Source organism: Anticarsia gemmatalis, chromosome 4 (assembly GCF_050436995.1).
Source record: "Anticarsia gemmatalis isolate Benzon Research Colony breed Stoneville strain chromosome 4, ilAntGemm2 primary, whole genome shotgun sequence".
Classification (NCBI taxonomy): Eukaryota; Metazoa; Arthropoda; class Insecta; order Lepidoptera; family Erebidae; genus Anticarsia; species Anticarsia gemmatalis.
In genome coordinates, this window is record NC_134748.1 from 12,564,657 (window position 1) to 12,591,818 (window position 27,162).

Genomic DNA, 27,162 nt, shown 5'->3' on the forward strand with positions numbered 1-27,162 from the left:
AAATACAGATAGGGATAGGTTTTAGGATTGCTAAATCCCTAAGATAAGATTCCCCGAAAACATTTTACGTTTTATATTTCATGTTTATATTTTACAAGCTGCAGTGTGCATAACGACAAACACAACAATAAAGCAATAATTTATACTTCTGCTGAATTCCAAACGTTTACTGCACAATCGTAAAGATGTTCAGCTAGAATACTAATACGCATTTTCTCACGAAACCTTGCACATTATTCCACCTTGTAGAAACTGAGTTTAACTTGGTTCAAACTGCATCTTCCCCCCACGTATTTATCCCCATAAACCATTTATTTAACCATTACCGTTCTTTCTTTACAGGTAAGACATCATCACAGCCACTCCTGTAACGGAATCAACGAAATATCTCGTACAAATTCGAGTCTCACAATAATTTAAAAATTTAAATTCTGTGTCCCACATCGCGTGAGACAAAAGCCTTATTTGTTTTAAAGAATCATAAATTGTTGGGACCGTGTGAAGACGCCAGGGATCCGACGACACTGATATTACGAATTTATTGAACGTTTTTGACCTCTGATGCGCTAAAATCGAGAAGAGAATTTGGAATTCCTCAAAATATGATCGAATCAAATCGAATCCTATGATGTGTTTATGTTTTTCATATCTTCACATTTGCCGACATCATGTGACATGTCATGACGACATCCGTGTCTGAACTGACTGATCTTTTGACAATAAAAGTTATAATCTCATTACGATAGATAATAGCTTAGGTTGTACTGCTAACGGTAAGACTACCAGACTTTTATAGAAAGTCTGGAAACCATATTACGAAAATCCTTTTAAGAGACTGATAGATGAATCTTCGTATATTTTTTGTAGAGATGCCTAAATAAGCAGTCACTGTTGCAATATCACGGCAGATCTGTCAAAAGCGCAATGATTAAAGATGAAGATTGAGTTGTGACATTTAATGCAGAAAATCAAATCTGAATTCGCATGAAATTCAGTTTATAAATAAGATGTTTGATTACACAACATCTTTACAAAAAGGCTTTAGTTTGCAGTCACGAACATTGTCTGTTTTCTTTCTGCCCAACTCTCTCACAAAAAATCCATGGTTTTAAACAGGATAATGGTATTAGAAAATTCCTATAACTATGAAAAAGGGTCTATCTTGTTATAGACCAATACAACTATTTTACGATTTAGTTCCCTGGCAGTAAAAAAGAAAACGAAATTCCATTACCTGTAAAGCCTTTAAAGATCTAACAGCTTCAAACGGCCACATATCGTGTATCAATCTCGATCCTCGCATATCGTTCGTGACGTAGTTGCGCAGGCGCAGGCGTACGCAAATCGACGGCTAATTGCGGCCCCAGGCTGGCAACATCGAAAAAATAAGTGGGAAACATTCCGTTTGTTCGTACGGTACGTTATTGTGTATAAAGTGGCAACATTTATCATAGTGACGGATGGATATTATAGTACAGTTATTTGTCTAATTAGGAGCCGATGAAATATAGTCTTTTAGCTTTGATTAATTCGTTACAACTGTTACTGGAATAATAGTCATTATTCTTTTTTACTTCTTAATTAATGTCGAAGAATAATGAACTTTTCAATTACATTTTTTTCTTACCATTGTTGTTTTTTGACGATTGTACATAGCTTATAACGATTTGCACCTGACTCGATTATCTATTTCTACGTGATTTATGTAATCATTAATGTCGATTAAGGGCTGGTCACTAACCAAAAATCAACCAAACCCTTAACATGAAAGATCTAGATTACATAACAAAAACAAGTGTTTCAAAACCCCTTTTCTGTAGTCTCACTACACTTATTTTTTAATATTATCAGAAAATTTCGAAATTCCAAAATACCCTCGTGTTTTAAAGTGTAATGGACACTCACAGGCTCATTTGAGGCCAAGATTACTCCGCATTCCCAGTAATTCCTTTAATTCCACGTCGTTCCCGATTCCTTAATGTTTATTTCGGCTGGCAACATTACGTGACGGCATTTTAGGCCCCATTTACCCGTTATTATGAATGATATACTTTGAATTTTGGACTCTTATTATAAGGAAATTGGAGCATGGTTCTTTTAAAGATTATTTTTTTTATTTTATAATGATGTAACAATCAAAAATGTAAAATCATTTTTGATTGAAATTCTCTTCCTTGGTTCCCAATTGTCATCATATTCGTGAGTCTCGGTATAAAGCTGATCGGAGCTCTTGACGTAGTCAGATACTTTTATGTATTAATATTTAAGCTGTCAAACTGTCAATATTATAGTATTGAATGTAGGAAATAAAACTACCGGCCAGGAGCAAAAAAATCCTCATTATCACAAAACATACATACATGTTATCTATTGTTTAAAAGTCCTAATTTAAATCATTTTTTTAATTGTTAGTGTTGCTACGTCATGAGGCCAAAAGGAAGTAAGCACCACCAGATTCTAAACAATAACGACTTGATGCAAATGCCTTTTTTGTTAAAAAGTGTATGTGAACTTCGGAATTGTTTATTGTTACTTTTTGTACACGAAAGCTTATTTATTTAACACAATTCCTACGGCCTGAATACCCAAAAAGTTCGCGTGATCAACGAATATTTTTCACAAAACTAATTACATACGATTTTAATTATTGTTGCGTAATACATTGGTTACTTAACAGCTATTGTTTTAGACATTTTCGCGAGGCATTAAACACTGGTACCGTGAAATTTTAAATGTTCAAATATCTTCACATTTGTAAGCGCAATTATTACTTTCGATTTACGTAAGGTTCTTTTTCTATTTTTTTGTTACGGAAATGAGGTGCATGATTTAGTTTTGCAGTGTTTTAATACGTGTCAAACCGGATCAGTTTTGGTGCCAAATGCCAGGTGTGAGACCTAGTGAACTTTTATAATAATAAAATAAACTTGTTTGATCTTTGTAATATATGTTCGATCTAGTTCCGATTCGAGTAGGCTGATTATTATTACTCATAATAAACTCGATTTAATAAGTGTACTTACATGTGTGTCTACACTATTTGTGATTGTAAATTTTGTTTATTTAGATCAAATAATTATTTGACTTTGTTAAGTATATGTTAGTGTTTGTTTTTCTCTTAATATTTCAACAAAAGTAAAAAATCTTAGCATTTCAAACTGGGTCTACAAACTGGACGCCATTTTATTTTATTTGTTACATCATTACTTTTACATTATAACGTGACTAACAGATATTACAGATCAACGCTCAAGTTTTATGGCTCGCTCCGTAAACGCACTCGTTGCCATAACTGCGGTAATCTTTTTATAGCGTACTTCGTAAACGCAAGCGTTAAGCCTTTGCTAACTTTGATGTCGCATTAAATTTATTTTTAAAGTATTAGAATTTAATTTTTATGTTAATTCGATTTTATAGTAATGGTTTTTGTGCTATTTTATGTTTCTTCCTGGAGTTAGTGCTGGTCCTTGAAGCCTTATTAACCCTTTATGTGCTACTACACAAGATACCAGATTATTGCTTTAGCAATCAATGCTTAACTACCCTAAAGAATTGATAAAGCTAAATATAGAAGCACGGTTTTATTTTGTGCTCTCGTAAGGGGTCATTGAACTTGGATAGCAAATCGGTCACATATCTGACCTTTGTAAAGGTTACGCAACTTCTAATATTACTATTCAATGAACTCACATAACTTAAACCTTTGTAAGGCTTCAATCATAGTTGTATTTAGTCCAATTCTGTTACAAGATGGATGAAGTAGGTATTCAATTTAATTTATATTAGTTATCGTTGTTCAGTGGCGCGATTCTTTACAACTATCGAGTATCGACAACCGGCTAGCTTTCGTGAAGGTTTATATGAAAAAGTTATCAGCGCCTCTAACGGGCGCCGCTAAAACAATTATAGCAGTACATTTCAATCGTCAAACTCCCGAAACTCGATAGTACCGATTGACGGTAGAGAATCGCGCTACAGTTCTCCTTTTTGTAGATGCTGCTAAAAGGCCTTTGACATGTCTTTACGACTGTTGCCTTAAAATCAATTTTCATTGCTCGATTTAATAAATCTGGTCACACATTAAAAACGCTTCCTACAAGATATTATCTAAAGTGTTGCCAGTCGTAAAACATTTAAAAACACGTTTTGTATTACATAATATTGTATGTATGTAAAAGTAATTTCCTGTAATTAAACGCCAATTATGTTAGGTAATAGAAATTTATGTGCATAAATAGAGATACACGTTATATTTGTATGATTTTATGTAACAGTTAATCTTTTTTGTTCTTTTCCCCGTTTGTTGTCTTGTCTGACCTGAGAGTCAAACTTGAGACTTATCAATATTTGCTTTGACCAACGACTGTACATTTTCTACTACCCCCACTCATAATAATATTTTAACTGCGATAATAACTCTTCCACTTCGAAAAACTTCCACATTGAACTGCTAAACCGATAAAAATTGCCGGTCATATTTTCTTTTTCAAAATAAATCCACGGAAGCGAAACGACTAGTTACTTTCTAAGTTATATTTATTACTTCATCGCAGAAAATTATCTTACCATAAACATTACAAGAAGTATAATCTAATCTGACAACACATTATACATAAACTAATTAAATAACATTCAATTAAAGGATACATAAAGGAGCCATCTTGGATCTATCAGAACAAGATATGAACGTTCCAGTTTCAATTAAATAACCGTTTAAATCAAACATGGCGATTAGAAAATGTAACGACTTAGTTTCTTGTCTAATTTATCTAATAATTCATGTTTATTAACTTGTTATATTTAATTAATTAGTATAGTTAGACTACTTACCTACTAATTACTTTTGGCTTACTTTGCAATTCGTGTAGGTATAAGTGTTGGTTAGTATATCAGGATGTTATCAAACCAATATTTTTTTGGATATTTTACTTGTTTTCATGAAAATGTTATATAGTATTTACGCGGAAATAGTTAAATGTCAATTCAAATTATAATTTGGTATAGATCCCTAAATATGACCTATATATTTAAATACCGATAAAAAAATGTGGTTATAGCAAGGATATACCTACATAAGAACATGCAATCAGAACATAAAACATTTATCTAAAATATTAGTTTGTTTATGACAAGTTGTTTATTCAATAATATTGTAATTTTCCTTAAAACTTTAGTATCCATCTTCGTTCTTAGAACATTGGCTATATCACCGAATGTAACCGTAGTTCGAATACAAATATATTTGACTCACCAAATTCCGACTAAGTATGCAAAAATATTACTAAACGTACGACTAATCGACGGTGTGTCGTGTCACTACATAAATATGTCCGTCAATTTGATTGAACTAAAGGCGTGGACATTAGAACTATAAACATGATGTTCAATTTTGTCTTTGTTATTGTTGCTTCTTTAAATAAAATCCAAATTGTTCATAACATAACAATTTGCTCAGCTGCATAGCAAAATATCTTAATTAAAGATCAAGGCAATAATGTGCTCAACACTTTAAGGTCGTTGACTCCAACGTTGCATACTTTTATGCTATTTGTTCTGCCGTAAAAATTGTTTGTAGAAATCTTTCTGAATAGTGAAAATTTATGCCACGCCTGGCTGAATACGCGCATACCTGTAGTCATAAAAATAATGAATAATAGGCCTTTCATATCCTGGCCGTATGTAAATTTCATGTGTACGCGCCCCAACAGGCATAAAAAAGTTGTTTTGAATTTCGAACGTCGAGAAACATGGCGCCAAAATCGTCGGTGAACGGTCGCGCGTGCGTACCGCAGTAGGCCAATGGATTCCAGTGTGAATTCATTTGTCTACCTGAACGCACGGCGAAAATTGTACAAGCGTGCCTTTGACAATCCCCGAGTTCTCAATATTCATAACGGGCCCACCATTGTTTCCCGCCTTTAGAAACGTCACGTATCCGGCGCCATCTTGAAAGGGACGTGCCTGAACGCATCCAAAATTGTAAGAGCTATAAACTATCGCGATGTTAGAATTTCTGCACATGATGCGTAACGTTCGGGGGTCTTAATAAACTGGTGGTTTTCATGACCCAAAGAAAATTATGAACATACGTTGTTGTGCATTGAAATAAGCTACCATGGTGGCGGTGTCGTCGTCCATTTTAATTTATTTTTCTAAACTATGAGTTATGTGTGCCGCGAACGCGGAGGTATGTGACTCGTGTCAATATTTAAGGTCAAAGGAAAATGGTTGTAAATAATAATACGGTTTATTGAGATTAAAGTTTTAAGGCTACCCCAGTTTTAAATATGATTTACGAGCATCTCAAACGTCCATCGGTGTGGTTAAAGTGTTTCTTTAACATAAATAATTCTTGAACAATGATTAACTGTTGAGATAACAGTGTAAAAACTGCGACCTCGAGAAAAAACTTGTTTAACGATGTGTTTAATTTTTTTACAAGTACATTTACTTTTTTGATATGGTCACCCTATTGTGGGGTTTTATGGCTTTTGGAAGGTTACTTCAACGTTCCTCGCCACCATGGTCAAAATCTGTTCTTACTATAACTCAGTAGCAATTTTGCAGGACCTTCGATACGAACTAATTTCTCATAATAACTAATTAAGAAATCCAAAACAACAATCAGTTACAGTACATATCCTTGATCCAGTACCTGGGTTTCTTGAAGATAGTCTTAGTCATTTCGAAGATTAAAGCCTTCCTCGTATAGTACTTTATCCTGCAGTGACAAAGAAGTAGGCTTAAAGACTCCTCAGGATGTTTCACACGTCATTGACCTTTGATCAGCCTCCGAGCTCCATTTCTTACTAATTGGGGCGCCACTTATTAGTCAAAAATATTTGTAGTAGCAAATAGTTGACTCACTGCCTAATTTGCAAATGATTAATGGCACCGGATAAACACATACTTGTATTTAATTTAGTTCAGGAACGAATTACGACAGATCTTTATGACTAATAAATTATTTTTAAAAGCTTTTTGAGTCTTTTTCAATTAAACGTTGAACGGATATCCACGAAATGTCCGTGGATGTATGATTTTGCGAATTAATTGCGGATTTGGTAAATACACTACTTATTAAAGTAAATATTGGGTAGATAGAATCAGTACATAGTACTTTATGTCTCTATGGCTTCCGTATTGAAATTAATTTGTGTATTGTCGGTGCATTATTTAATTGTGTGTTACTGGTGATTTCTTTGCTATTAACATAGTTATTTCATCTTTTTATTTTAAGCATATGCTGCTTCGGATCTTAGAAAGTGCAGTTTACCGTTAACTTAACTTTTTAATATTGATATACAATAATGGAGAAAAAAAAAACATTATTTAGTGATGCTCAATAGCCTATCTATTTCTATAATACACTTCACAAACAAACAGCATGCTACATATGAGTTTCTAAAAGTTAAGGGAATGAGGGGACGATGGAAAGTAAAAAAAAAAAAAAATTTTTTTCGCGTATACTACCTAGCATAAGCTTGTATCACATAAAACTTTAACATATTAACTTCAAATTGCGTAACGGCACTTAAATCCGACCGTGAATTCGTTTCACCATAAAGCTATCACGACACCATAATTAATTGATACTATAAAAGATTTACTATAACCAATGATTTCTTTATGTAACGATTTTATGAAGTATTAGAAATTTTACGTAGGTACCCACTTGTGTAACAACTTTCTACTGGGCCGGCGACAGAGTGACTGTTTGATAGACCATTATGCAATACATGATGTATTGACATTTTATATGTGGGAAATTTAAACTATAAGGATAGTATTAATTATAACTATCTTATGATAAGCTCATAATGCTCGGTTTCTGAGGCACATTTAGCGGTAGTTTATCTATTCAATCTGCTATTTTTATATGAACTTAAACGCTATCGACTAGATGAACTACCGTTAAATGCACCTCAGAAACCGCGGTTAAATCGATTTAGTGATATCAGTTATCTCTGATATTTTTGAAGAAATGTAAAATTTCTAAAATGACATTTTTTTTAGTCCTCCATTATCACCATTTCTCTCGCCAGTGTCAATGATAATGTCAAAGTTGCATCAACATGTTTCGTTTCGTTACATAGGATATAACGTGTTGGTTGTAGCATAGTTTAGCCGTTGGATAGTTTCACGGGACCATGAATAACGGTTATCAGTAATTACAAATAGAATCACAGTTCTAAAAACTGTTGTTTTTTCCATTGAATCTTAAGGCAAAGGTTCGTTATGATAACTATTATTTCTCTAAATAGACAGCGGTGCGCGGGCGGGAATTTTAATGGGCAGGCATCTTGTGCGCAATGCGCGAGCGCTGCTTTTTGTCTCCCACCACCGGGCACGCAACAAATTGTTGTTGCGCCGCATTTTGTGCATTTCTAGGGTTCAACAAGTTCTAGGAGAAATGAAATGCTTTTGTAACTACTTTTTACTGAGGAGGCTATAGCAACAACAGCCGCGCGGATCGATCTCTCAGTTAAGCTTCGCTTGCCGAGGTTGGTCAGTGGATGGGTGACCATAATATTTTACATACCTAGTTCCTACTTTCGTTTCGAAGGCACGTTAAATTGTGGGTCCTGTCTGTCATTTTTAAAGATCTTTTATAGTCGTTACCAGTAGTCAGAAGCTTAAAAGTCTGATTCTTACCGAGGAATCTTGTTACAACCCAAGTAACAGGGTCGAAAAGGTCCGATAGACAGTCGCTCCATGTAAAATACTGGTATTCAGCCGCATCCGTTAAGACTGGAAGCCAACTCCAACACAGTTGGAAGAAAGGCTAGGCTGTGATGCAACTACTTTTTACTATCGGAGGTGTTTGTATGTGTGTGACTGTTCTAAGGATCAATTAAAAGATTGCAACAGTGTCTGTGCAAGAGTTACGTGAGATGATTTATGCTTGTTTGTTCTGTAATTCTAACTTAACTGCAGGTAATGGAACTGGTAATGGAAATCCATTAGAGAATATGAGTTTGGGATGAGCGCCTCGCCTACTTATTAAGATAAATCGAAAATCTGACGACTTAGAACATAAATTAAAGAAAGAATAGATGTAGTAATGCATTAAATATTACTAAGTATAATAAATAAATTTAACCCATCACTGTCCCGCTGTTGGGCAAGGGTCTCTTCCCGTAATGAGGGAAGGGATAGGCCTTGAGTTCACCACGCTGGCCAATTGCGGGTTGGGGATTACTAAGTAAAAGATATAAAGTCACTCATGCCCTGTTTACGTATTTGGTCGTTATTTATCCTTCCCAACACATAATTCTCACCTGTCATTGTCAATAAATCTGAAAAGAACACTCAACTGCTAATATCCTTTGTCCACGCCCAGAATTTCCTCAATTTGAACATCTAATCCATATAATTACTACTTTACTAGGACCTCATTAAAGGATACTAACGCAAAAAAAAACAAACGCCTTTTCTAGCCGCGTTTTTTGATACGATCTTAACGACGTAAGATTTAGTGGGTGAGAATATTTTCTGGTGTGTTATTATAGTGTAATCATCGTTACCCCACGGAATGGGTGGTAATGAAAGGGCCTCACACCTACGAGGGTCCCACGCCTGTAGCGCCATGATTTTGGGTTGAAATTGACCTTTGTCATGTCAGATTGGATTTGTAGATGGAGTTTTTTGTTTTTGTAGATCTTTTTCTGTTGTTTTTTTTGGCCTTCATATGCTGCAATTGAACGTTAACAATTTTATTGATGTATGTGTTACTGTAAAAGCCCGAACGGTGGTAAATCCTAAGATTTTCCGGTAAAACCTAAGATTTACCAACTCACAATGGTAAAAGTCCGAACAATTCTTTTATTTCGAACTTTTACCTATATTCACTTGATGATGTCGAGATGTCGCCGGAGCCCCGCTCCGCGGGGCTCCTCCTTCTGGATGTTTAAAAAAAAATAACCACGAAGCCTAAGGTGGGAGCTTCGCTACGCTCGCTCCCACCTTAGCCTTCTAACCTAACCTACCCATGTCGCTTTGCCCAAAACTCCTTCTTTATAACTATGTCACAGTATATAATTATACCCTGAAATAGTTATAAACATCGTTATGAAGGAGGATTTTTTTATATATCGTAACATAGTTTTTAAACTCTGGCTTGTTCGGACTTTTACCATTGAGAGTTGGTAAATCTTAGGTTTTACCGGAAAATCTTAGGATTTACCACAGTTCGGGCTTTTACAGTAACATATGCATGGAATTAATAATGAAAGAATTCATCAGAAAATAGATTTCGAATACGTGACATATTTTATCATACTTTGAAAAAAAAAAGGCTTTTTTGCATTAATGGGACATGTGAGAAACACAAAAAAATGAGAATAATACGGACAGAAAATAAAGATTTTTGACCAGGACCTGACGTCTGTAGTTGACTTAACTTGTTACACTCTCAGGTTGGATTTAAAAATAACCCCAAAATACAAGTTCAAGGTCCGTTGTTGGTGCAAAAGAATGCAAAAAGAAGAAGAAAAGATTTCGCCAAATTTGACCCAAACCTGTTTGTATTCGCTCCGAAGATTAACAATCGGAAGGACGACGGGACCAATAAAATACATGATATTTCAAATTTAACACCTAAAGATAAATTAACAAAGGTTATCAGAAATAAGGGACGTACATTTGTCATTGCAAATCTGGGTTTTATCAAGATACATTGCTGCAAGAATTAAAATTACTGCAAGAGCATTATTTTCCGGCTGAAAGTTTCGAACCACCAAGTTCCTAAGTCTTAAACATAAATATAGCATTCAATTTTTGGAACAAGAAATTAAAGTAGGAGCTTTTTTTTCAGATAGAATTTAACCATCTAGATCCTTAGCTTAGAAAACTTATAAAGCTTTCGATGTTTCAATTTATCGCACGAAAATGTCATTAATAAGAGGGACAGTGACCAATATATCCGACTTATTGAAAGCGAAAAAGAGGTACATATAACAATAGGCATGACAAATGGCCTTTGCATTTTTGCAATCTCCTTATCGCAAGATAATCTTAGCTGAAAGTGAATATATTCTATTAAATCTTTATAATTTTGGAACTCACATTAAGTGCTTAATTACAAAAAAGAAAGGTATTTAATTAGTATCTTTACTTAATTACAAATTGCGTGGTAAAATGGAGAGTTGGAAGAAATTTCGCGTATAGAACTTTCCATAAAGTAATTTCATAAATCGATTAGGAGATTTCGCGATAGGAATTTTGAGTTAAATTGATTTCTTAGAAGGTGAAAGATGTGACGATAACCGTAAGTGCTGAAATTAGGTATAGCGACCTCAAATTGACCATTTGAACACTATCCGAGTTAAGTAAAGATTTCTCCATTATTTATATTTACACGTATATTTTTGGCACTTTAGCGTCATGCTGCTTAGCTTCCATTTCATCATCATGTGCCCATGATGAAAAATAAAACGAATCTTTAAAACGTGGTATTTGTAATTATTAACATTTTTTTTACTTTCTCTTGGGGTTTTATGTATGTATTGTAATAGTACCAGAATACAAGGTACAACTGTGATAACCTTTTTCGAAATAAAAACGTATCTGTTTTTTAACACCTAAAGATTAATGTTACATGTCCCCCATAATATTTTCTACCAAAAACAAACACTGTCAAACCGACGGCCATTATTTAAACAGGTTATCTATCAACAAACAATAGACAATTACATATCGCATTTACCGGCCGACAGATGACACAAGAAACGAATTGTCAATAGCTAACCGTCCAATTTAAGCTGACCCGTCGATCCTTCGCGCGTTTAACCAGACAGGTGTCAATTCACTCTGGTCGTATGTCGATAATTTTCTTAAGAAAGTGACTGGTTCCCAACGGAGGATGGAAAGCTTGTATGGAAAACGTATTTCACTAAGTGAAAAGCCTTGCAATCATTCTGTGACGTGGATGCGATGGGAAATATTTTCTTTTATTGTTTTGTTGCACTTGTGCAGTTTTCTTATAAGAATTATGTGAATGGAGACTTGTGTTTTAGATGATGATGATCATGGTCGTGTGAATTTAATTTACACATAGAAGAAGAACTAGACTTACTTTTTTAGATTTTTTCGGGACCGGCGACCTGACTGTGACCTAAAATTCTAAGTGTCAGAGTCGGTTTTAAAGCCAGCAATCGAAATATTTCACCTTGGGATCAAATGACGTTCTTTATTTATTCTGCCTATCCCTTAAACAAGGCGTGGTTTTACATATTTCTCCTTGACTCTTCATTCACGAGACGCGCCCAAAATCTTCCAAATTCAATTGCTTCATACATTGTATTTAAATAGTTGCAAGTACGCAAGTACTCTGTGTATGCGCGGGCGCAGGCTGTCGCGCAGTAGGCGTGACAATTTATCGACCGTTGCAGCGAAAGTGTTCCACTGTCTCGCGGCACTTTTGATCCTGTGCACTAATGCTGATTAATTACTTGCTATCCAGAGAAATTCTAATTTATGTAGTTGGTCCGTTTTAGAAAATGGCCGCTTGGTAAATTATGTCTCTTGTTGTTTTGTGCTATTAATAGCGACTATTTGTTTTATGTTTGATATTAGTAATAGGTAGTCACATTTAAAGTACGTTTCTTGAGACTTTCCTGACACTTTCGACTATTGATAACCGAGTAGCTCTATCGATTTTTTTAAATCTGTTTGGTACAAAAAGCTTTTTGGAAGTAATTAATGTAAACGCTGCATGTAATTTAGCAAGTAAATAGCGCTATATAAAATAAGGTAATTGAAATTCAATATCTCTCAATTTAGTAACTACTAAAGTTGGGTTTTTTAAATTAGCTTGCATTGAAAATAGTCCAATCAGAAGCTTATTTCTTACTACAAATGCCAATAACGATGACAAATGTTATCATCTTAAACAATCATTTCTAACCTCTGACCGACCTTCAAACCAAACCATCTTACAACCTCAACAAATATTCCCAAAGATTTATTACTCCATTTTAAAGATAACAACTAATCATAGTGTGCGCTAAGCCTTAGCAAGTGTTCACGATTTGAGTCAAGGTGAGATGTCAACTTTAAACAATCAAATCGATTGAGTAGATCACGCGAAACAAATTACGATATCGATAGGAATATCGATCAAATTCAACGAACAACTGCGAACGTATATCTTCATCTCGCTTTTACTTCAAGCTTTAGAAAGAGATAGACAGCTGCTTAGTAATGGTCATTGATTATTATGAAGTAGAGCGTTTAGTTACTAATGTAATTTAAATAAGGACTTGAGATTAGGTTTAATGTTTGTCTTTAAAGTTTATCTATTAACTGACCTAACGAAAGGTCCTAGGTTCTGTGTCACGACTGACACGATCGTAGTAATTTTCAGAAAAACTGTAGAACAAATCTTATTACCATATCACCTCTTCTTATTAATTTAGGTCACTGATCTTAAAACATCTGTTTCAAAAAGCTTCACAAAGCTCTTCTGGACGTTTCAAAACCTTGAAAAAACATGGTGACCTTAAACTTTCCTAGTTACATACCAACTATGTGACTGTCAAAAATTACAAACCAATCTGCAATTTGATCCACCATTCCGAGAACCACTATGGAGGTCAAGTTGAGTGACTCATTAGTGTCAATACAATCCACAATAAGTAATTATGTACACTGTCCGTCTTCCGATAATCTAGTCTAAATACAAAAAAACTGTCAGAACACAGCCGACAACTCAATCGGATGGCAGATATCTTGAACTAAATGGTCTGTCATTAAGGCTTCGCGGACGTCGAGACCGGCGCATGCGCATCAACACCACAATGGCTGCTCACGATCCACGATACAGATTCAAACGATACTATTGATGCTAAAATAATTCATCATTACCATCACACTAATATACCAGATGACATTTCAAGTCATATCAGTCTATACACTTTAGCTAATGGAAATAACGTGTCACATAGTTCAACAAATAGCAAAGAATTTACAGAAATCATTAGAAAGCGAAATGAACACTCGCAATTAACTGCTTTTAAAGGGTTTCCTCGTAAATCTTGATAATGAAATGCTTACTGACTGAATGCAGTTGCACTACAAGCTAATTCGAACCCTACTCGATACATCTTTAGGTTAATTTTCGTTCGTTGTTCTCACTAAAGATAAGTCATTGGAAAGTGAAATGGGGGCGCACCTGACTTTGCTTTCTTTACGTCTCGGTGTTCTTTTTGCTTCAGTGAGAGTGGTCTAGATTCGATAATTGTGTCGGTAGCGATTCCGTGACGAGTTCGGACCGCCCTCCCGGCACTAACCACGGGAAGTTGATTCATCGGCCCGACACTTTCCAAAGCCGATGAATTTGCATTGCTAATTGAAATATTAAACACATCGAAATTCCCAGCGTGTTCGCGGCTAATGCAAATAATTAGAAATCCATTCATCTAGCTCTCTATTGATGTCCATTCAGGATTGTGTGAATGAATATGGATGATTTTTTTACTGATCAGTGTCTTAATTAGAGACGATACAAGTTGCTTTTTGATCCGTACGTGCATCGTTTATATCTTTAGAATCGAATAATGCTGTAGTTTTTTTTTGTTCGGTCGTAAGAATACGATCGTGACTTTATTGTTTCCGATTCGCAACTCAATTTGCGATCTTCATTTTGCCACCTTCTTCGTGTGAACGGTTCGGAGTTTTAGCAAATACTTGTTGAATGTAAAAGTTGTAACGAATGTGTTAATCTGTACTGACATTACCGTTTTCTTTGGTTTGTTTGTTCCGCCTGTTGGTTTTACTTTTCTCTCTCGATCGAGCTTATCGATTGGGTAACACAATTTGCATAATTTCGTAGATAATTGATCGATATTTAGATACGAGAGTCGTTTGTATTTGACACGTCTCTCAACAAGCTATTCTTTATGCTCTCAACAATGACCCGTAGGGGTCCCATGGCCTTATCGTCTAATGTTTGTTTGTTGAAAGTCGTGATTCTATCAACATTTTAAGTTTCATTGTCACTATTTTTTTGTATAGTCTCGTCTGATTTTAATGCGGTAGAAAGTAAGTTCACTTTTTTTTATTGTCATTTTCATCTTTTGTACTTTTTTATTTGTTTTCGATAGCGTTTTTGATACTTTCCTGCATAACACTTCCTGTTCACGCGCAAATTTAGAGTTGATTCAACTCATCGGACTTTCTCCGAGGATAGCCGTGTCTTGTAAAGCACAGAGATTGATGATTAATCAGTACTTGGGCTAGACTCGTGCGCAGACTCCGCGGCGCCGGGCGCAGCGCTATCGCGCATCGAGGTGCGCGCGCGCCGACGAAAGTGCAAGTCGCCCAGTTCTCACGACCCCCCCTGCCTCCCCCCTCGTGCGCCTGCGCGCCACCGTCGCCACCGCGCACGACCTCCATCTACCGACCGACTTGAGAAACTATCGATTATTGTAATTCGAATTATTTACACTTTCGGAAAGTAATGGTGGCCGCGCAACGCGCATGCGCATGCGATGCCTTGCGATAATGAACACCATGTTTGGTAGACGATGTTGCGCACGTTTCTGTTTGAAAATGTTTATTCGCCGCGTTGTTTTAAATCTGTTTAATCATTTACTTAGTAATGTTGTGCGATTTATTCATGGATTAAACCAGTATTGGTATATGAAGTAATACGTCCGCCGAATAATTATATTTATGAAATCAGGAAACGAAACTGGTTTACTTTAGTAGTTGATCTAAACATTATCGGTGACTACAGTAAATGGCAAAGTGTTGATAAATAATATTAAATATGAGCTAAGACAGGATGTGAGTAATTTTCGCGGCGTAGTGGGCGATTTTCATATCATTTTATACTTGTAATATTATGAAGGGAAAGTTGATTGGCATGTAGCAAACCTTCCGTGTACAAATACTTTCCTGTACACAGCGATCAAAAGTGCTTTTAATTTGAGAAACTTGTGTCCCCTTATTGCCCAGTTGATCAATTTATAACTTAGTTAGACGCTAGATCTTCGCGTATTTAAACACATTTTATACCTGAAAGCCAATTTATTCTTTCTTTTAAAGAAGACAATTTCCGCACTAAGAATTGCTCTTGTGTCGCGGAGACTTTACAAACATACAAACAACGGACACAAAGCACAACCAGACCTGAAACAATTATTTGTGGATCGCAGAAATAAATTGTTCCGTGTGGGAATCGAACCCTCGACAACCTACGCAATGGTAGCGGAGTAGTTACCTTAACCACTGCGCCGCGGAGGTAGTATAAATATAATCAAATAGAAGTTAGATATTCGCCCCCACTACCGCTTCTGTAGTATCCAATAAAGAAGGCTCCCAATAATATTGGTTTAAAGCTCCACATTCAGTATCAGCCGCTATTGATATCATGAACTGTACTGTCATCATAACTCCGGTTTATACCGGTATTAGTTCTACAATAAATTGTTATATTCTACTTAGAATATGTTAGGTTATGTTTCTGTCTAAGTTGTAAGATGAAGCGATTAATAAAAACTTTAAAAAAATCCGATAATTGACTGTTAATTCTTTAATTTCTTGGTGTTTTTATTGTTAATTAGGATTTTGTCTCGGTCTTTTGTCACTTTAAAGCTTCTCAATATTTTTATTTCTTTTTCATCGATTGGTGTTCTTTGAAAACGGGATTGATTAATTTCAATATCCTTAAGTGTATGAAAAAAGGCATCATCTTTCTTTATTTGCTTAATACTACCTTCTTTTCTATATAAAGGAAGTCTTTTGTGAAATCTAGAGTCAAAAGTTTTCTTAACACTGTATCGTCAATGTACTTAATACTTAATTGCCTACAATTTTGTTAAATAAGTAAACTAAGTAACTTTGATGGCCAATGATAATTCATTGGCCATCAGCAGCAAATCTCCAATCGCTTCTCCCTACAACTTGTACCTCCTATGGGATCACCATAAATAACACCATGGCTATCCCATGAAGCATAATTTTATAGCTGTCACAAGGCTAATTTACGACCGATATGATTCTGGATGAACCCCATACAATCCCAGTAGCTTAATACACCATAAGATCCCATAAGACCCCATAAGACCTCATAAGACCATATAATAGGTTTTTGGTCGTAACACTAATAAATTATCTGATTTCGGCCGCTAGTATGATTTTACGAGGTTTTAGTGTGATGTAACTGTGTTAAGCTGATTGTCATCTTGGTGTTGTAAATTTTGTAGATATATGGTTTTTGGTGTGTTTAATTGCTTGGCTAAGTAGTGAGAACAAATTGTAAGTTTTAAGTTAGTGGTTCTAGTGATATATGTAAAATAGAATTAGGAATTTCATTAAGATAGTAAGATATGACTGTATACTGTATAGATATAGATGTAAATTTCAAAAGTAGCTGTACCTATATTTCAAACGTATTGAAAATAACTATCTAAAAATGTGTGACCAAAGATCCTGAACCCGTCAAAAAGCTACAATGTTATCCACTACCCCTTCAAACACCCCCTCTTGTGACCATCATTCTGATATAAACTGCATTTCATAATGTCTAATCATCTTTAACTATATTTACATCATACCGTTATCATTCAATTTAGATACTACATAATCAAACCTCATTAATTACTTCAAACCGAAACGAAATACACAATAAATACAGTTATATACTTATATTAATTTTCTTTATAACATAGTATTATAGTTCGACAACTTAGTAGAGAGACTTGTATGCAAGATGTGCAGATGGCCGAAGCATACAAAATTAAGATTTTGAATGTAAATAACCTGCAGAGTTATTCAGGGGACGGTTGCCTGTTTACTACAGCTAGTTTATTTTCGGACGTACATATAATATTGTCGTATAAGTTGGCATTGGTAGACGGTTTGAACCCGAGGCACACTAATGACTTTTGGAAGTGTAAATTAACGCATTTCTTTAGACCTTGCAAAGTCCCTAGTTCGCACTTGGCCGACATAATAGACTCTAGGCCTAACCCAGTGGGACAGTAACGTGTTTAAAAAAAATTACACCTAAATCTCAATTATACCCTAGTTATATCGTGCGTTCTAAGGCTCTCAAACAAAGTTGTTGAACTATAAAAGTCATCATTATATTCAATTTGCGAGTAAGATAGTGATCTAACGGGTGCGCGTGCGCAACTCGCTGAAATTCGATCCGCATAGATTTGTATTGTCGCCGTAATGTCATAACGGTAGAGCATGATGTGGGATTGACATACATACATACAAGTTCGCTTTGGTGTTTTTATAGCATTTTGAAGATCCTGCTGTAAGAACACCGTTCGAATTGGATGCTTTTTGATTGCGTTGAAAAAAGCTGTTGTGAATTTTGTACAATGTTGGGTACTTTAATTATGTTTTTGTCTTTGATGTGTTATAAGTTCATTGAATATCTGTTGTTATTCTATCAGACAATCAAAAAGAACAGGATAAGTCCTCAAATAACTCTAGGTTAATCACTTAAAAAACTTTTGACTAGCTAAATGGTAACACTATGAAATATCAAGCCACCGACTGTTTAGTGGTCTTCGAAGGCCTTTAACGGACTTAGTGAACGTTACCTTCTCTGTTAGTCTATTTAATCAAGAAGTATTCGTAATAACTAACTTACACGCGTACCTTTAAGTACCTATACTAAATTATACAAATCATACTACAATGCTACAAAAACGCAATCACAGTATAATTTGTATGGAATCACGCAATAAGAATAACTGTGTGATGACGTCAGGGTCAGTGACCCCGCGCCCTGGTGACATCGCTGTACCGTGTTTTGATCACTTACCTTTATGCCTTTACTAAGAACGTATCGAGTCAGCTTTTAGGAATTAGGGTTTTTTAGTCACGTGAGCAGGTACGTGAATTGGATATTATATTGTAGCGTTTCAGTGAGCGAAAAATAAAAGTGTGTGAATTCTAGTTACTTTTCATACGTTTTCTGCCTATCGTCCCAACTAACAGAAACTAGTCTCGGGAGATTAACGTACAAACAACGGACATTTTAAATGTAATTAGGTATATTGATCTGAGATTGATATCCGAAAAGTACATAATTCTAATTTACAAAAAAAAAAATTGTGAATTGAAACTTCCTTTTACAAGGGTACCTACCTATATCTTTTGCTAAATCCACTGCGCTATCGACGTCATTAGGTATATCACTTGGTCATCCTGCTATTAAAATAAATAACCATAGCATGATCTCCAGAATATATTTTGTTTAAATTAACTTTAATTAGGTTATATGTCAAAATAAAAATAATTTCCCCAATTCATATCAGCTTGTAGTTTTACAACAATTTCCTTAAAAAATATCAAAAAACATTGCGAAATATTCCTTACGCAATGAACCTAATCAAAATAACTGATATAACATCCTCTATCAACGCTATAATTAAAATGATAAATATTATCACTAATATTAATCACTAATGAAGTGCAAATCACTATTTTATCAACCAAATATCATGTTTTTGAATGCCAATGACGATACGCGAATAGAAATTATGCAACTACTTTGTATAAAGAAATTAAGAATATTAAGACATTTTATTTACATACCCGGATGGTTACTTTCCTAACAAATATTTTGTAGAAAAACATGTTTGTCTTCTCTAACTCATCAAGAGTTAGAAAAGGTTTTCTTTTATCGTTAAAAGTAGTGATTTATTTATTTATGACATTTGATTACCGATTCGTAAATAATTATGCTTTTTCACACATTTGGATTTTGTTTAGAAACAAGGATAAATAAGCGCTAATTAGGCTCGCCTCCTTGTATAAGGCACTAACTATGTTGATGGCGAAAAGCGGGTGTTTTTCATACACATCTGTCTTTATCTTCAGGTATAATAGACGTGATATTACGTTTTAAAGGTATACTGTTACTCTACTGAGTTATCACTATTAAGCTATATCGTAACGTCCAACGGTACGAAAATAACATCTCTAACAAAAAACACGCTATTTTTAGTACGTAACCTCCATAATGTAATAAAATCTAACTGATTATACCTTTCAAAGGCTGAGAGTCAAATTCGCGCCATTATCGATAAAAAAATATAATCCGTTTAGAATTCACGAAAGATCGAATTTCGAATTCGTTTTGTTAAATTCTGAGACTTGGGCTTTTGGGCAAAAACTCTTGGGTCATGATATTCACCCAAAAGGCTTTATGCCAGCACCTAAGAAATTAGAACTGATTGTGTATATTTTTTGTAATCACATATTTCGAGGAATTTTGCGAAGATGTTCCTATGTTGTTATTTTTTGTTTATAATCCAGTTAGCAGGCGTTTATCTAGACGTCGTATAGCAATTTTTTATGTTATTTTTTGCTAATCTATGGTTTTGGTTGTCAACAGGCAAGCCGAAAGATATCAAAATGCGGGTATCTGTTCGTGGCACCTGGATGGGACTTCTCCAATCCGCTCTACAGAACAAAGGTAAGCTAACATTATTGTTTACTTTGCCTAGACTTAAAGACATCGTTTTAACGTTTTTACGTTAAAACGATGTCTTTAAGTCTAGGCAAATAATATATAATGGTTTACCAAACCATTATATATTATCGATTAAAAATGTATCGAAACTACGCAAGTAAAAGACATTTGTGTCGGTCTCATAGAAGTATCATTTGTTTAACTCAAATCTCTGTCTTCATAATTGGCGACATTTTAAAATGTCTCACCACACCAGCTTTAATTCTTATTCCCATCCATACAATTATATAGAAAAGTGGCATATTATAACAATCACATAATGACATAATGGCGGGCGATGTCTGACCTCAATACGGTCCATAACACCACACCCCGTATGCTAATAGTTCCAGTTGTGACAGTACAATTGTTCGAGCGAGATGCGCATGCGCCCTCTTATTACTATCCCGAAGACATTTTCATAAAGTACTGTTATATTAGTGGCCATTGTTTTGCTGGTGTGAATTTTTAATAAGAATTTTAAAATACTTTGAAGAATGCTTAAGTTTCGGCTAAACTCAAGCGCAAGCGACTCTCAATTTTAAGTTTTCCTTGGCACTTTGATGTGTGTCATGATACTCATGATAGATATGTCTTGGAGCATCACTTAAAATTGAGTGCCGTTTGACTGAAATATTGAAATAGTGTAACTTTCATGTCTAAGATGTGTTTCTATATTTCTTGAAAACGTGTGTATGTGTAAGGCAGTTTGAAAGATAACAGTCAATCAAATCGTGACCATGACTTGCTGCTTTAAAGCCGTGTAATCATTACCGATTGCACCTGAAGATAGCTCAATTTTAATTAATCTTATCAAATCACCCTGCCATTTCATTAGCAGAACGAAAGCATTTAACATTCTCCACACGTGACCGTACGAATTGATAACACAACCTCGTGATTAATAATATTCTGCCAACTTAAATTTGCGCCGAAAAAAACCATTCCACCATCTTTTTTGACACTTTTTGGCGCCGTCCAGCCCCCCGCTGCGGTCTTATCGTAATCTTTTCGAGATTCACGTTTCCAGACGTTTTTTTTCTTTGCATAATAATAATATTTCATGCCCGCTCTTATCGATGATGCCATTCCAAGTTGACTTTAATGAAACGACCAAAAAATCAACAATGGATGCGTATGCGCATTATTTTTGTGTCGCATCTAATATGGACGATACTTATTGGTCGTTTTGGAAGTGGAATTGGCTGTTAAGATTTGGTTATTGAAGTAAATGTTTAAAAAATACTTTTGACAAGAATTGTAAGCTTTTAGAGTTAATGCAATGCGCACATTGAATACGCGACCTTTATGCAATTAACGGTTTTATTTTGATTTAAGAAGTAACTTTTCAGGTATGTCCATGGTGCTTCTTAGCTTTTATGGCTTCTGTATGAAGAGCTTCTTCGATGTATGATGTCTTCTTATATATTTTTTCTTCTTTGAAATATGGCCTTATCTCCCACTGGCAAATGCAACTGAATTGATGATGTCTCATCTTTCAATCTCCTTATAAAACAAGATAACCTGATTATTTTGGACATATTCATCATAACGGTTCCCTGTCGCTCGATCAATATTAATTATTTATTTGACATACACTCCCTTAAACATGAAGTTTGAACATTATTCCCTTGTAATAAGGATTCTGGGTGCTTAGTGCAAGATTTGTCGATAAAGTACCGATCTTTTTATTTATAGCTTTGATTTTTATATGCAGTTGTATGCAATATGCACCAAGTTCATGATGTATTTTGATTGTCGGGTTACAAGCCATGAGTAAATCGTGAACATCAGCTCTTTCCCACTGCTGGACATAGGCCTCTCCAGGAGCACGCCACCAAACTTCCGCTGTTAGTTTCGAGACGCTAACTGGCATTTGGCATCATCAAACCACCTATATGGAACCTATAGTTATTGGGATGTTTAAAATTCTCTACCATCATAGCTAGCTTTGCTTCTATGCTTAATCCTACGTATTTTTTATAACACGAATGAAAAATCACCTAACCCAAACAATACAATCTAACTAATCTCTCAAAAATAAAAATAGAATCTGAAAAATGCTACACCGTATATTATCCTCTCGCTCTTCACTCCATAATAGTGTTTACGAGTTCCATAAATATGCACGTTCCGCGAAACTCGATTAGGGACTAATGTGAAGACTTTTTGTAAAAAAACCTCCCCCAGGTGGCGCATTGTGAGTTGAGATATTGATAACGATCATAAACTTGAAGATTTATGACCCGTCGGTGATACAATTGAACTGAATATCTCAATAGTTGGGTCGAACAGTAGTCGTTTAGTCTTGTCAAAGGCTTTAAGCAACTTTGAGTATTCCTATATCTTATAAAGGACGGCTAATAATGATCTCAAAGGGATATTAAACCTTCTTTTGATATTGTTAGTAGATGGTCTTACGCTAGATGAGTACATTCTTGATACAGGGGAGCGATTTTCTTCTACAATATTATGGCTATCTATTGTATGAAAATCTGATCAGTGCCTCTAGCGGGAGCCGTACGAACTTACTGTTTAATACATTTTAAATATTAAAAAATCCTCGATACTCCTTAGTACAGACTGTAGAGACTCGCGCTAGAGTTCTTATGTCTTGTTAATCAAATCGCCGGTATTTCGTTGAAAATATAAATTGCTCACAATACCTACATATATCCATGCGCAGATTGTGTGGCCACAAAGCCATGATTACAACTACTTTAGTTAAACCAACATGATTACATTTACTCACATAATTATAAAAAAAGAAATCGTTTTCACTGTAACGGCTGCACTTAAAACGATATTATACATAGTACTTTCTAGTTGTTCGGTAGTGCGGTTGTCAAGTGGCGCGAATTCAACGCACGACTGATTATAGAAAGCAATAAAGTATTTTTACTCCATTTTTACCGAAGGAAAGAGGCGGGCTGTTACGTCACTAATTTTATAGAAATTTAATTGGATTTTTGTAATGTTTTGCAAGATTATGGTGGATTGCAGGCCTTAGGGGAGCTGTGGCTTTTGTAACTTGACCCTTTTGATAAGGTTAACTAGCTTGTTTCGACATCGAAAATACAACTGATTTTATTTGTATGGGGTACTCAGTGGCGATTAGAGGTAGTGTTTTAACAAAGTAATAGCTGGCAAATGTAGATTCTCTGAAATGTATTAATATGGGTTAATCTTGAATCATTTTTGTATATAATCACAATATAGAACTCTGCCACTCTGAGCTTACTTTAAGTTAATCTAACTGAACATCTCTCTCGTATTTCAGCACTCTAGTTTCTAAAATTTTTCCTTCTACTTCGTCGTCTATTTTCCAGCAATTCCTAAGGAAATCACTTAATGATAGGTCATTTAAATGTGATCTATATGCATTCTTTGGTAGAATACTGCAAATGTCTGTTAACATGCATTTTCTATTTAATTCTTCTTGTAAACTGTAGTAAAATCCTTGGTCGTTGCCCTCAGAGATCTTGATCTATTCGTATCTAACAATCTAAATGTTTCATTGTTAGGAGTAATTTAGAAAATGAGCGCAAATTAACCTGAGCGGTGTGGCCTTCGGGAGTACACCCTCGAGCGAGGAGGTCAGGTGGTGACGGTTGACCTTCAAACCCTGGGAAACAGAGATTGCTGTTTAAGAAGTTGGTACATGATGTTGAAAGGATTTGGAAATACGTTAGTGTAGCCATACCTGCCGTACCTTTGGCAACGAAAGGTTCGGTGCTACGCTGAATACGACCTAATTTTGGGTGATGTTTCTAAGTGACTTAAATAACACAGCCAACGTATTCAATCGTATGTTCAGAACCGCGTTGCGCTGGTGTAACGCTAGACTTAGTATAACTTTGCGTATTTTGGTAATGAGCTGAATTCTTGCTTAGCATGGCGACTCCAGACTATTTAACCACTCCTCTAGAACAAGGGAGGGTTAGGTCCTGAGTCAACCACGCTGGGCAAGTGCGGGTTGGTGGAAATTATTATTCTATCAAAATATAATAGACTGTATATAGCACATTCCAGTATAAAAACAACGCATTAGAAGCATTTAAATCAGCAAATCTAAATAAAAAACTAGACAGAATTAAAACGCAGTTGCATTCTAGTTCTGACATTCAATCTATTGTCCTTGACGTGTCCTCTGTTCGGTTGTCTTATTAGCCAATTACTATGGAAATTATAGACATCGGGTTATAATCGACCTTGTTGAAACAATAATGAAGGAAAAGTACGGCTAAAGTATTATTAGTGTTTAATGGATGAAATAATGGGATGGAGAGGTGTGATGATGGAAGGACGTTTTTATGATGTTCTTTAGTAATGGTGGCACTTACAGCTAAGTAGTTGAAAACCGCCTCTTGAGTAGCATTTCACAGGTTGTTATTAATTTGATTTCTAATACAGTATCTTTAGAAAATCAAGCCCTAATTAGGTGTTGTCTATTGTTTTGAAGATAAAATTCATTTATTTTGTAAGTTTCTAAAGTTATTCCTGTATTGTGTTCTTACTTAAGAATTTATACATATACGTGATCTTCCGGCAAATTTTTATGCGTATTGGTTCAGTCGTTTTGAAGTAATAAAATACAACGACGAACAAGCTTAGGTTCGTCTCCCTTGTGGGAAAGCCACCCAAGTATAAAATTGAAATTTCCAAAACCAAATAAAGGGCCCGTGACTTATCTAAAATAAAGAAGCGTACAAGTCATTATATTTTTTCTTAGATTCATTTTTTAAGTTCGCTTAGATCACACCGAGACAAATTTTATCATTATAAACAACTGTCTGTTGGTCCGTCTAATTGTTTTTTAATAGCAACTTCCTTTGTTGCGTGGTTTTTATTATAATTTACTAGTTTTAAATCACAGTTAATAACACAACAGTTCAAAAGGTTCGAGTCATTATAATAGATTGCGCTTTTTGTTACGTTATACCGGGAATCTAATGCGGAAAAAATATAGCTGTTTATATATTTTTATTTTGTTTATTAGTAGCATATATATATATATATATATATATATATATATATCTTAAGCCTTTGTATATTCATTATAGATGCTTAAAATACAGAAATAATAACAACAAATCTTTTATTATTAGGTTATATATTATCCACTTGTTAAAAAGGCGCTAGCAAAGGGTGTTTTAGAATCGATTCTCACATGAATACAGTGTGTATGTAATTTAGAATTATACCAACAGTAAACTGATGGTAAGCCTGCTATTTGACAAGGCTTGTCCTCTATGTCAGAAACCAGTATAAGCTTATAAAAGTGGGTGTATGTCTATACATACCTGCTCTCACCCTCAGGTATAACTGCGTGAATGAATAAAAAAGGTGTTGAACGATCGTCTCTAAGTGGTTGAGTGATAAAGGTGTGTTAGATATGAATTCAGACGCGATGCTAATTATACTGTCATGTTGTATTGTAAGTAGGAACCCTTGTTAACTTTGGGATAAGATTTAAGAGGGTGTATCAATGTTTATTCGTATTAATTGTGTTAGTAGGACAGGTTGTTAGGGAGAGGAAAAATATATCTAGGATATTCTATATATTGTTTTACATTTTAATGTTTAATAGCTTTTTATTTGCCATGACCATGCATTACATTATAATAATATGTTTATATACTATGGCTAAGGAGGTAATGGTGTTGCATTCGAAAGAAAGAGAGAAACTTTTCGTAATTTGCTGTTGTAACAACAGCAAATTATGTGCAATAGAAAGAAAATATAAGTAAGTTATTTGATAGCAGCGATCCAAAATCTGGTGAGATCTATTGATCAATCATACAAAAAAAATATATTTACTAGTAGGGAAGATTGAAAATAGCAAATTAAATATGTGTGCTGAAAATTCAACGCGCTGCTGCACTTTTATTGACCCAGAACTAAATTTTAGGTAATATTTTTAACTCCGAAGTGTAATACAGTTTACCGTGTCGAATTTATATACAAGTTAATTCTTAGTATAATAGTTATATTACAAAAACACACTAGTTTTTTTGAATAAAATTCAATTTAGAGTATTCATTATTCAATTATCTTTATTCAATAAGTTACAGTACCCCGTTTATGTAATATCTATTGTATCATTTTCTAGATTTACTGAGTTATGCCACTTTGCGTCTCGGGTCACTGAAGACACTTGACATGTTTACAATTCCGCTTTGTTAAGATTAAGTAAACTATACGAAGTCTCGTGTTTGATTCATGAGAAAGGAAACTGTTATTGGGTCTTTAATGTCTCTGTCTAACCCTAAATTACTTTAGAAGCATATTATGTTAATTTAGCATAAGGTTTTTAAGGGTGTTAATTATTTATTGATGTTTTCTTGTTTCAGGTAAGTGTTTGTTTACAAAAACAATGATTTTTCATTAGTTTGTTGTGGTAAGTACCTTTATAATAAAACATATACGTATCTTTGAGTCTACTATTCCGCCTAGTGTAGTTTATTCAATTTTAATACCGAACAAAAAATAATGTGTCACCGGTCAAATAAAATACTTACTGTTGGTTACTGTATCGTAGATATATTCTTATTTCTACGCTTTTAAGCATTGTTTCTTGTAATACAGATTACTTGAAAAAAAGGGGTATGTCTAAAACGGCGCAACTATGTTCTAACTGAGCTACTATTACACAATCGTCTACATAACACACAGTGAGC

The 27,162-nt window shown here is 34.8% G+C and overlaps 1 protein-coding gene across 2 annotated transcripts in view; it reads left to right on the forward strand.

Annotated features, from left to right (window-relative positions):
• osp (myosin phosphatase Rho interacting protein outspread) overlaps positions 1-27,162 on the forward strand; it is a 271,454-nt gene that overhangs the window by 81,914 nt on the left and 162,378 nt on the right. For both annotated transcript variants that reach the window (XM_076113864.1, XM_076113865.1), the window contains exon 2: positions 20,366-20,446. In XM_076113864.1, coding sequence (XP_075969979.1) covers positions 20,366-20,446 — 81 coding nt within the window. The remainder of the gene's footprint in view (positions 1-20,365; positions 20,447-27,162) is intronic.